The sequence below is a fragment of the Tupaia chinensis genome, unplaced genomic scaffold, assembly GCF_000334495.1.
Source record: "Tupaia chinensis unplaced genomic scaffold, TupChi_1.0 Scaffold000661_1, whole genome shotgun sequence".
NCBI lineage: Eukaryota > Metazoa > Chordata > Mammalia > Scandentia > Tupaiidae > Tupaia > Tupaia belangeri.
Genome location: NW_006160183.1, coordinates 4,875,293 through 4,887,506, shown reverse-complemented (window position 1 = coordinate 4,887,506; position 12,214 = coordinate 4,875,293). Strand labels below are relative to the sequence as shown.

At 45.7% G+C, this 12,214-nt stretch overlaps 1 protein-coding gene and 1 pseudogene across 1 annotated transcript in view; both read left to right on the top strand.

Moving 5' to 3' along the window:
* Nucleotides 1–3,067: 3,067 nt before the first annotated feature.
* LOC102476684 (60S ribosomal protein L36 pseudogene) lies at nt 3,068–3,394 on the top strand (annotated as a pseudogene).
* A 4,339-nt stretch (nt 3,395–7,733) lies between these two features.
* The window catches only part of MTA3 (metastasis associated 1 family member 3), a 167,487-nt gene continuing 163,006 nt past the window's right edge, over nt 7,734–12,214 (top strand). Inside the window, exons 1-2 of the mRNA XM_027776329.1 lie at nt 7,734–7,884; nt 10,963–11,198. Of these exons, the coding sequence (XP_027632130.1) occupies nt 7,734–7,884; nt 10,963–11,198 (387 nt within the window). The remainder of the gene's footprint in view (nt 7,885–10,962; nt 11,199–12,214) is intronic.

Genomic DNA, 12,214 nt, shown 5'->3' with positions numbered 1-12,214 from the left:
AGCCTGGATTACAGGTACCTACAGGTGCACTGTGATTCAGGTTGACCTGGTATCCAAACCTGGGCTTACCATGTGGCATCAGTATTGCATGGTGGTGCCTATTTGTAGCACCACAGCGGGATAAGATGTTTTTGTTGTTTGTTTTTCCATAGGGCATATGTGCTTGGCAGAAAGAGACAGAGACAGAAAGAGAAAAAGTGAGAAATCATCCCTCAGGGAGGACAACCACACTGCAGTCCCTTCTCCTCTAGGGATTTTGGCCATGCATGCATATGTGCCCAGTGTGATTTTCAAGTCGCTGGATCTGGGACTCAAACTATGGCGGGCCATGTGCAAGTCCTAGTACCTTAACCACCATACCACCTGTTTGCCCCTGACTAGGATTTTTTTTTTAAACTGAAAAACAGGGTCTATTCCAAAACAAATCAGGAACTCTGGGGATGAGGCTTGGCATTGTCATAACAGTTTCCTTGGTGTAGGCAGAGTAAAGAATCAACCCCTGCTCTTGATGCTGGCTTTCCCAAAGCTCAGGCCTCTGTCCCCCTCTTCACCCACACTCCTTTGTAGGTGATCTCACCAGTCCCAGCTTCAGGCAGCCATGACTCAGATTTATATCTCTAGCGCAGGACTTTCTGCTGAGCTCCAGAGCCCAGATACAATGGTCTATTTAGCATTTCCAAATGGGTCTGTAAGTTTGTCTTCTCTACACCCAGTCCTTCTGTAAGAGCTGTTGGCTCTACCTTAGAAATACGTCTCTGCGGCCAGCAGGTGGCATGGAGGTTAAGGGATCCCATACAGCCAACTCCATGGTTCAAGTCATGGGCCTGATGGCTCGAAAATCACACCAGACATATGTATGTGCATGCCCCAAATCCCAACAGATGGAGATGGAGGAGAAGAGATTTCAGCCTGACCATGTGCCATTGAGGTTTTATTATTTTTTTTCTGTCTTTATCCAGTCAGTGCACATGCTTCATGGCAAATATCAATAAACAAACAAATGAATAAAAATTTAAAAAGAAGGGCCTGCAGGTGGCATGGTGGTTAAGGGCGCTGGACTCCCACATGGCCAACCGTGGTTCGAGTCCTGGACCTGGTGGCTTGCTTTCTCAGTTTCCCTCTCTCTCTTTCTTTCTGTCCCTCTCTGGTCAAATGAAAATAAATAAATAAATAAATAAATAAATAAATAAATAAATAAAGTTAAATAAAATAATTTTAAAAAGAAAGCCTTTAAAACAGTTGAATAAGAAAGAAAAGCAAATTTTAACAGACAGGACTCTTATATTCTCTTTTTTTTAAAAAGAATTATTTTATTTAATTTTATTTATCCATTCATTCATTTTAATTTGACTAGAGAGAGACACAGAGAGAGGGGGCAGGGGAAATGAGAAAGCAAGCCACCAGGTTTGGGACTCGAACCATGATCGGCCATGCGGGAGTGTCCAGCGCCTTAACCACCACACCACTCGCTGGTCCCAGGACCCTTATATTCTTGGTAGCACCCCTATCCCCAACCACCACTACTACAGAAGCATGGATTGGCATCTGGGAAGCCAGAGTGCTTCCTGACAAAGGGACCCCAATAAGGTACTAATTGGCACCTCACCCTCTTGGAAATCCACTTCTCACGCACGGGATGTCGCTGTCTCTCATGTGTGCTTCCACCAGCCTTTAGTTGTGTTATTTTCTCTCAACATTAAGCTAACCATGTCAACTAGAAGCAGAGACAGACCCAAGAGAGATCAACCAATTGAGCTACTTCAGGAGTCTGAGTAGGACTTAGATAGAGCAGCTAAGGGCCCATTTCTTTCTCTGTATGTTTCTTTTATTCTCTTATTCTAGTTCTATGTCTCAGTCTCTGTATATGGCGCTTCAGTGTTTTTTTTGGCTGAAAATGTTTACTTAAAAGTGAGTGGTGGGAGCCTCGCATGTGGCATGGTGGTTGGGGTGCTAGACTCCCCTGTGACTGATTACAGTTAGAGTCCTGGACCTGGTAGCTTGCCTTCTCACTTTCTGTCTGTTTCTGTCTCTCCTGGACCAAATAATAATAATAATAATAATAATAATAATAAATGAATAATGAATAACATTAAATAAATAATTTTTTGTTTGTTTAAACTTGGGGTCAGCAGATGTGTGTGCATGCATGCCCAAGATCCCGGGAGGAGAATGGAGGAGAAGGGATTGCAACGTGGCCATCCCCCAGGGGATGATTTCTCACTGTCTCTTTCTCTATCTCTGGTGCGCATATGCACCCAAAGGCAAAATCCTCTTAAAAAAAAAAAATTGAGTAGTAGATAGCACCTGTATTGGTTTATGGAACCAACAGATGGTGCAATGGTTATGTCAGTGGACTCCCATGTATTCAAACATGGTTTGAGTCCCAGACCCAGAGACTTAAAACTCATGCCGGAAAATCAAAACAAAACAACTCACCCTGGGCGTGTGTGTGAATGTGCCCAAGATCCCAAGAGTAGAAAGAAGGAGAAGGGATTGTGTGAGCATCCCCCCTGGGGGAGGTAATTTCTCACTTTCTTTGTCTCTCCAGCACATCGCCCAAAAAAAAAAAAACCCTTAAAAAAAAAAAAAAAAAAAACGGTATCATTCGTGTTAGTTTTCTAGGACTGCTCTAATGAATTACTACAAACTGAGTGGCTTCAAACAACAGAGATGTATTCCTTCATGGTTCTTCAGGTCAGCACTTAAAATTTAGGTGTCAGCAGGGTGGTTGGCTGCTTCTGGAGACGCTGAGCGAGTCTCTCCATGCCTCTCCACATCTCTCGTGTTGCTGGCAGTCCTTAGCATTACTTGATGTGTAACTCCAATCTTTGCCTTGCACTTCGCATCTTCACATGACCTCTTCTTTGTGTCTTCCCTTCTGTCTCTTTGTGTTTTTGTAATTTGCTAGAGTGTGTGTGCTCGCCAGAGAGAGACTTAGACAGAGAAAGGGAGAAAGCATAACCATGGGATTTTTTTGTCACGCTGCAGTCCCTTCTCCATCTGTACTTCCTTTTAACATTTTGTTTTCCAACCCTGGTTCTTCCACCCCAGTAGTCACTAGAGAGCCCCAGCCATGGCTCTGCGGTACCCGATGGCCGAGGGCCTCAACAAGGGCCACAAAGTGACCAAGAACGTGAGCAAGCCAGGCACAGCCGCAGCCGCGGGCGCCTCACCAAGCACACCAAGTTCGTGCGCGACATGATCCTTGAGGTGTGCGGCTTCGCCCCCTACGAGAAGCGCGCCATGGAGCTGCTCAAGGTGTCCAAGGACAAGTGCGCGCTCAAGTTCATCAAGAAGCCGGTGGGCACGCACCTCCACGCCAAGAGGAAGCGCGAGGAGCTGAGCAACGTGCTGGCCGCCATGCGCAAGGCGGCCGCCAAGAAGGACTGACCCACCGCCCAATAAAGCCTACTCAGCCCCGGGGGTAAAAAAAAAAAAGATTTTGTTTTCTTTTGGGACCAGCAGATGGCGTAATGGCTATGTCGCTGGACTCCTATGTAGCCCACCACGGTTCAGGTCCCAGACCTGGTGGCTTAAACTCAAGCCGGGTGCTTGTGTGTGCGTGCCCAAGATCCCGAAAGGAGAATGGAGAAAGGATTGCGGTGTGGCCATCGCCCCTGGGGAGTCATTTCTCACTTTCTGTCTCTCTGTTTCTTTCTGGTGAGCACACATGCTCTATAGGAAAAACCTCTCCAAAAAAAAAAAAGATTTTGTTTTAAGAGAATCATTTTATTTCAATTTATCTATCTATCTATCTATCTATCTATCTATCTATCTATCTATTTATTTTAATTTGACCAGCAAGGGACAGAGTGAGAGAGAGAGAGAAAGACAGTGAGAAAGCAACCCGCCAGATCTGGGACTCAAACCATCGTCGACCATGTGGGACCACCCACACCCTTAACCACTATGGCATCTGACAGCAACCCTTTTAAGATTTTGGGTATAGGGCCCAGTAAGTGTCATGGATGGTTAAGGCTGCTGGACTCCAATATGTCTATCTGTGGTTCAAGTGCTGGACCTGGTAGCTTGTTTATTCACTCTCCCTCTCCCTCTTTGTCTCTTTCAGATGAGCGCATGTGCCCTATAACAAATTAAAGATAAATAAATAAATAATTCTTTTAAAAAATTAAAAAAGGTTTTGCGCATGCATACAGGTGCTGTGTCTAAGACTTGAGTCTCATAGTCATCTATGTAGAATCCAGATCCTTAATCACTAGACCATGGGCTGACCCTCTTTTGTCACTTATAAGGACTCTTGTCATTGGATTTTAGGTCCACCCTAATCCACAATGATCTCATCTTGAGCTCCTTAACTTCATTACATCAGCAACCTTTCTCCAAATAAGTTCATATTCACAGGTTCCAGGTGGACACATCTTTTGGGAAAGACTCCCTTTCAACACGTTTCACTGTGTTAGAGGCAAAAGGGTAAAGTGAGAATTAAATTTGCTTTTATTATTTTTTTTAATTGAGAGAATGTACCCCCTTCCCTCATGGGGCATGGTCACGCTGTCACCCATTTTTTAAATTTTTTTGTAGAACAGAAACAGTGAGAGGGAAAGTAAGAAATCACCCCCTAGGGGGGATGGTCATGCCATAGTCCTTTCTCCATTCTCCTCTTGGGATCTTGGGCACACATGCACACACACCCAGCACGAGTTTTAAGCCACTGGTCCGGGACTCAAACTGTGCTTGGCCATATTGGAGTCCAACGACATAACCACTATGTTTAACTGCTTTTCCCCCTGCATGTTTTTCAAGCCTCTGGCATAAGGATTTGAACTGTAGTTAGCCATGTGGGATCCTGATCCATATTCATAGTCTTTAACTGCTACACTATGGGCTGGCCCTAGATTTGCTTTTTCAGGCCATGTTCCTCCCCTTGGTTTTTATTTTAATTGCCAAAGGGTGCATGCATACTAGCCAGCCAGAAAAGAAGAAAGTGGGCGTGGTCATGACGGACTCCCTTGTCCTTCATTTCTCCATCCTGCCAGGATTTGGGGCACGCCCACACACCTGCCCAGTGTGTTTTTCATGTTACTGGGGCGGGATTCAAACTGTAGTCAGCCAGCCATATGGGATCTGGCTCAGTAACCACTAGATCATGGGCCTGGCCCTTCCTACCCCAGCTGTTTTTCAGTTCTGGGAGAGAAGAGTGAGGGTTGATACGGAGTTCTCTGTTAATGCTTGTTGAAAATGTTGTTCGCTGGCCCTGGTGAGATGGTCAACCCTGAGCATTCCCTCTTGGCTCCACCTTGCGCCCTGGGCATTGGGCAGTGAGTCGTGTGGCTCTGCCAGGGCTCTGCCTATTTGCACACTTGGACCTGGACTCTGATCTCTTGAACCTGACCTGCTAAACCTGTTTCCACCCATACTGAAGGACTCAGGGAACCTGCTTCTTCCCCTGGGGCCAGGGTTGGGCTTATTCTTTAGAGCAGACAGGCTGGGTCCTGGGTTGATTGTGACACAAAAGAGAGTATTCCCAGCTCTGTTCTTTCTGCTAAACTCCAGGCCTGGTTATCCAACTGTTTACGAAAGATGAAACAATTACCTGGATGTTTCTCAAGGGACCTAGATCCCTACTTGTCCAACATGGAACCAACATGGAAACTACATGGAAACTCTCCTCCTAATTCTCTACTCACTGATCTTGCTTACCTCGCTCCACTTTTCCACTTATGGTCTTGGTGCCATCCTGTTACTCCATGTCCCGCTGAAGGCACTAGATCCTATAGCTTGTACCTCTTAATAGCTCTCAAACCCATTACATCTCACTCCTACTGCCCTTCCTCTAGGCCAGGCCGTCGCCCCTTCTCACCAACTTGCCAGCTGATCTCATTTGGGCGCCCCACCCTCTAATCTAGTAATACTCTCTGCTACAGCCTGAATCATACCTACATTACTCCTTGTGACGTCTTTCAGTACTTCTCATTGCCGCTAAGGATTCTTTTTCCAGACATCACATCCGATACTGCCCAGCTATCTATCATTCAAATTTACAGAGAAAAAAAGGAAAACTCTGGGGCCAGTTAGCTTTCCATCTGGGGGTTTATCCTTGCTTTCGTCATGTCTTCCAGTGCTCTTCCACTATCCGTAGGTGGTGTCACTAGAAGGAACCTTCTTGTGGATGTAACAGAGTGGCTGAACTAGCTGCCCACTCAGAGCATGATAGAAATATAAGATCCTAACATACATATTTCCAAAGCCAGGGCCTTCAGAGATTGTTCCTGAATTTCACTTTTGTTTTAGAGGGTTTTTTTTGCTATAGGGCATGTACGCTTGCTAAAGAGACCAAGACAGAGAGAGAGAAAGAAAGTGAGAAATCATCCCCGGGGGGGGGGGGGGGAAATGGCCAGAGACCCCCCCCCCAGCCCCACCCCACCCCCAAGGATGGCTCTTCTGCAATCCCTTCTCCTCCATTCTCCTCTTGGGATCTTGGGCATGCACACATACAAGCCTGGCATGAGTTTCAAGCCTCCAAGTCTGGGTTTCAAACCATGGTTGGCTATGTGAGAGTCCAGTGACATAACCACTACACCATCTGCTGGCCCTGACTCTCATGGTTTTAGCACAGGGGATTGACCAAGGGAGAAGCTATAGGACTCCCAACCCTGGTTTCCTTTCTCTCAGGGGCACTCCTTTGAGGCTTGCTGTCTGTCACATGCCAACCTTTCTCTTGGAATATACTTCTTTGGCTTTAAAACCCAGGACTTAGACTATCTGAAGGAGGTTGTTCTTTTTTTAAATAATTTAACTAATTAACAAAATAAATTAATAAAAGGAGGTTAAAAAAAAGAAAAATCTTGGGACCAGCAAGTGGCATAATGGTCATATTGCTGGACTCACACAGTCGACTGCAGTTCAAATACCAGACCCAGTGACTTAAAACTCAGAAGATGGCGTAATGGCTATGTTGCTGGACTCCCATGTAGTCGACCATGGTTCGAGTCCCAGAGCCGGTGGCTTAAACTCACGCTGGGCGCGTATGCATGCATGTCCAAGATCCTGAGAGGAGAATGGAGGAGAAGGGCTTGTGGCATGACCACCCTCTCTGGGGGATGATTTCTCACTTTCTGTCTCTCTGGTGAACGCACGTGCCCTATAGCAAAAAACCTCTCAAAAAAAAACAAAACAAAACAAAAGAAAACTCACACCGGGCATGTGTGCATGTGTGCCCAAAATCCTAAGTGGAGAATGGAAGAGAAGGGATTGTGGTGTGGTCATCCCCCTAGGGGATGATTTCTCGCTTTCTATCTCTCTGTCTCTTTCTTTCTCTCTGGCAAGCACATGTGAGCTTTAGCATTTCTCATTTTCTCTCTTTCTCTGTGTCCCTCTCTGGTCAAATTAAAATAAATAAATAAAGTTAAATAAAATAATCATTTAAAAAATATAATTTATTTATTTATTTAATTTTATTTGTTATTATTATTTTTAACTTGACCAGAGAGAGACAGAGAAAGAAAGGGAAAGCGAGAAAGCATGCCGCCATGTCTAGGACTCAAACCATAGTCGGACATGTGAGAATCCAGCACCTCTAACCACCATGCAACCAGATGGCCCCCTAAATAAAATAATTCTTTAAAAAGAATTTGTGTCTCTCTGGTCAAATTAAAAATCAGAAAATAGGTGGCCACGTGGCTGTGGCTGCAGCTGGAGCAGAGCGCTGCACAGGGCGATGCCCTGGAGGTTTCCCAACACCCCAGCCTGAGGACCAGTGAGGATGGGGCGAGATGCACTACGGAACAACACGTGCCAGAAGTGGAAGTCCAGGTCGAATGCAGAGGGACGGCATCACTGGGCAGTCAAGAGTGTCAGTTGTATCCAAGACGTTCTCAGCAGTAGCAAGTACCTGTTGTGGATTTCCAGGCAGAACTAAGACAGGTATTCTTAGCTGAGACACCAAGACGCGGTTAAAGCAGTATTAAAACACTGAGGCTTGGGGCCAGCAGTTAGCGTAATGGCTATGTCGCTGGACTCCCATGTAGTCGATCGCGGTTCGAGTTCCAGACCTGGTGGCTTAAACTCACGCTGGGCACGTGAGCGTGCGGACCCAAGATCCGGAGAGGAGAATGGAGGACAAGGCATTCTGGCACGGCCCTCTCCCCTGGGAGGGTGGGGTGTGATTTCTCACTTTCTGTCTGTCTCTGTCTTTCTGGTGAGCGCATGCACCCTATGGCAAAAACCTCTCAAAATAAATATCTAAATGCATAGAGAAATTAAAAAAAAAATCAGAAAACAGGAACAAAGATATACAGTCTCTTATCCAAACCTGGCCTCTCGTTTCAGATTAATTTCATTCTAGACACCTAGGCTCCTTTCCTGGGTTTGATATCACAAAGCTCTCAATCTGTGGAGAGCACCTTCTTCCTTTTTTTGGATGTATAACAACTCCATCCCTAAATTGAGTTAAAGATCAATTCTCCATCTCATCTATGGCTTTCTTGCAACATCTACTTCTCTTCAGCTGAAAGGTAAAATGCTGAAGACTGACACAGAGAATGTCTGGGGCCTTCAGGCAGTAACTGACACTTGATTTTTTTTTTTTAAGAATTATTTTATTTGACTTTATTTATTATTATTATTTTAATATTTCCAGAGAGAGTAGTTGGGAGGTGATGTGGTGGTTGAGGGCATTGGACTCCCACATGACTGATTGTGGTTTAAGTCTTGGACCTGGCAGCTTGCTTCCTCATTTTCCCTGTCTCTCTGTCTCTCTCTTTCTCCCTCTCGAGTCAAAGTTAAATAAATAAATAAAGTTAAATAAAATAATTATTAAAACAAATTGGGGGGGGGCCGCCAGATGGTGTAGTGGTTAAGGGCACCGGATTCTCACATGGCTGACTGCGGTTCAAGTCCTGGACCTGGTGGCTTGCTCTCTCACTTTCTCTCTCTCTTTATCCCTCCTTGGTCAAATTTAAATAAATAAGTTAACAAACAAACAAACTTAAATAGAATAATTCTTTTTTTAAAAAAAGAAGAATTTTCGAGAGAGACAGAGAAAGAAAGGGAAAGTGAGAAGAAAGCAAACCTCTAGGTCTGGGACTCAACCCACATTCAGTCATGTGGGAGTCCAGTGCTCTTAACCGCCATGCCACCTGCTGGCCATGACACTTGGATTTTTTTTTTTTTTTTTGCCTCTTTTTTGATCAGTCTCCATGGGGGGGGGTTGGAGGAGGGAGATTTGGGGCATGCACATACCCCCGGCATAATTTTCAAGATGTTAGGTCCAGGAATTGAACCGCCTTTGGCCATGTGAGAGTCCAGCGCCTTAACTACCACACTACCTGCTGACCCTAACACATGGATCTTTACTTATTTATATTGTATTGTATTGTATTGTATTTATTTATTTATTTACTTAGGGATTTTTGCCAGGAGGTGTGTGTGCTCATCAGGGGGAGACAGAGAGACAGAGACAGTGAGAGGGAAAGTGAAACGTCATCCCCCAGTGAGGATGGCCACAGGACAATCCTTTCTCCTCCATTCTCCGTCTTGAACAGACACACACACACATATGCACCCAGCCTGAGTTTTAAGCCACCAGGTCTGTGACTCAAACTGTGGTCAGCCATGTGGGAGTCCAGCACCTCAACCACCCCACCATCTACTGGCCCATTTGCTCTAATTCTTAAACAAGCAAAGTAGGAGTGAAATTTGGGCTTGATGCTTGATGACAAGTCTGTGATCTACACCATGCACCCTAGAAAAGAGAGGAGCCTTTGTTTTCTTTGAAGACTTCTACCTTTCTTTGGAGGTTTCTTTCGATCTTTAAACATTTTCTGAATACCCTTAAGGGCGTGCGAACCTCTCTGGTTCTAGGGTGTATAAGAGTTTCATAGACAAAGTCCTTGCATTCAGCTCTTCTCCTGGTTCTCTATACTGAGTCTGTCATTCACTGGCATTTATTCTGTCAGATTTTGAGGCCCTGCTACAGAGGACACAGGCCTGGGAACTGGGGGCAGAGGAATCTAGAGGAAGGAGAGGATTCCAGGTCTTGTCACCATCATTATCCCCTGCTCTTCTCCCTAAGTCTCTGAGGTCTTTTGTGGGCTCTGGATAAGCTATTCCTAAAGGAAAAAGGTGGGTATGGATATAGGGAGTTTGTCTGGCACCTTTCACCCATTGACTGTGGTTACTACAGTCATCACCAGTGTCTGGTAAGGGCATGAGACAGGCAGACAAGGAACTAACAAAACTACAGACGTATCTTCAGGAAGAGGAATTGCTCATTTACTAAAAAATAATGGGAAAGCACCCTAAGGCTTGTGATCCATTTCTTTGCAGTTTATTGTTTCTTTTTTCACTCCGAGAAAGGCTTTATGGTTCAGAGCATTTTAGGTCAGAGGAAAAGGCTGAATTATAATCCTAATGGTGCTGCCAGTTGACTGTAAGACTGCAGGTGAATTATTCAGCCTATTTATTTGTCAGCTCAGAAATGGAGAGAGTGATGTCAGATATGTCATAATATGTTTTTGGTGGGATCTTCAGTAAAAAGAGTAAGATAAACAACAGGTATGCATTTGCATGTTTGCATAAGAGAACACTTTTGCTTTCTTCTGAGGGTCAGAAGAGCTGACAACAGCTCACAGTTTAACACATGGCATAAAACCCCTGGGAACTTGAGGCTTTCTGGGGTTAAGAAAAAGCAACAGACACCTGCTATTTGCATAATGCTCTGTACTTTCTGTTGTACAAAGCGTTTTCAGATATCATCACAACTGATTGTTACCACACCTGCAAAATGAAATTAGTGTCCCCATTTTATAGATGGAGAAACAGGTCACAGAGTCATGTAATTCAGGCAAAGGCGCTTTCTTTTCTTTCTTTCTTTCTTTCTTTCTTTCTTTCTTTCTTTCTTTCTTTCTTTCTTTCTTTCTTTCTTTCTTTCTTTCTTTTCTTTTCTAATATTGCCTCAACTATCCAGAATATTATTTTTTTCATGTCAATAATTTGGATAAGGTACCGTCACAAATGACATCATGGACAACCAAAACACGGCCTTCTCTTCTGGGGACATCTCCGGCTCCTGCAAAAACTTCAGACCCAGAGCCAGTAGCACAGAGCTGCCCATCACAGGACACTCCCAACAGCCCACAACAGAGAGGGATCATCTTCATATTTATGGCACAACATCTGGGAGTAGTTTGGAATGCACTGGCTTCTCTAAAGAAATTTATTCCTGGGACCAGAGGATGGTATAATGGTTATGTCACTGGACTGCCACGTAGTTGACTACGGTTCGCAACCTGGACCACCGGCTTAAGACTCATGCAGGTTGCATGTGCGTGGCTGCCCAAAATCCTGAGAGGAGACTAGAGGAGAGGGATTGCAGCATGGGAATCCTCCCTGGGGGGTGATTTCTCGGTTACTGTCTCCGGCAAGTGCACAAAAATCTCTCTAAAAAAACGAAAAAGAAAGTTATTTGTGTTCATTTTGGGGATAAGGCCCAACTTTGTCATGTTGCTGTGAGGGTAGGACGGCTCTGTAAACCAGGGTTGTCTAGAGAATTGTAGCATGGGAAAATAACCATTTGAAAGCTTTAGGCACATAATGAGTTAAACTGTCCATCAATAACAAGCTGATTGACAGTACCTCCTCCTTTGGGGGTGCTGGACAAAGAAAGCCCTCCTCTTTCAAAGGTCTCTTGGCACTTCGTAGCCCACCCTTTATGTAGGGCAGTCTAGGGGCAGAGCCTCCGCGTGTGGGTCAGATGGTTCTGCACTGCCCGGTTTTGGGTGAAGGATGGCAGACCTGCCAGTACAGTTAGTGTGGACACCACAGAAGGGAGCCAGTTTGTGTGGCCCCTGGCCCAGCTGGGACCCTGGGGAAGGTGTGAGCATCTGGGGTCTTCCTGGCCTCAGGGCCCTCAGGCTTCAGGCCGGCAGCTTAGCCTCCCCATGAGGAAGGGAGGAAGGCGCCCTGCAGCCTGCACTTATTTGCATCTCAGAGTTTGCATCGAGCCTGGAGCTCGCGTGCTTCAGGTCACACGTACTGGGGTTCCCCGGGGACAGTAGCAGGGAAGGAGGACCTGTCTCTCGGGGTGGGCAGGTGACAAGGTGCCCTGGGTAGGACAGGGGACACTCTGGAGGAGCGACCCCAGTTCCCACCCGGATTCCCTATAGCCCCTGGCCTTAGGGTCCTCAACTTCCAGCAAGGCCCCCCAGTCCCCGCTCCCTCTCCTCCTCCCCCACCCCCACAGGCCCCGCAGCGC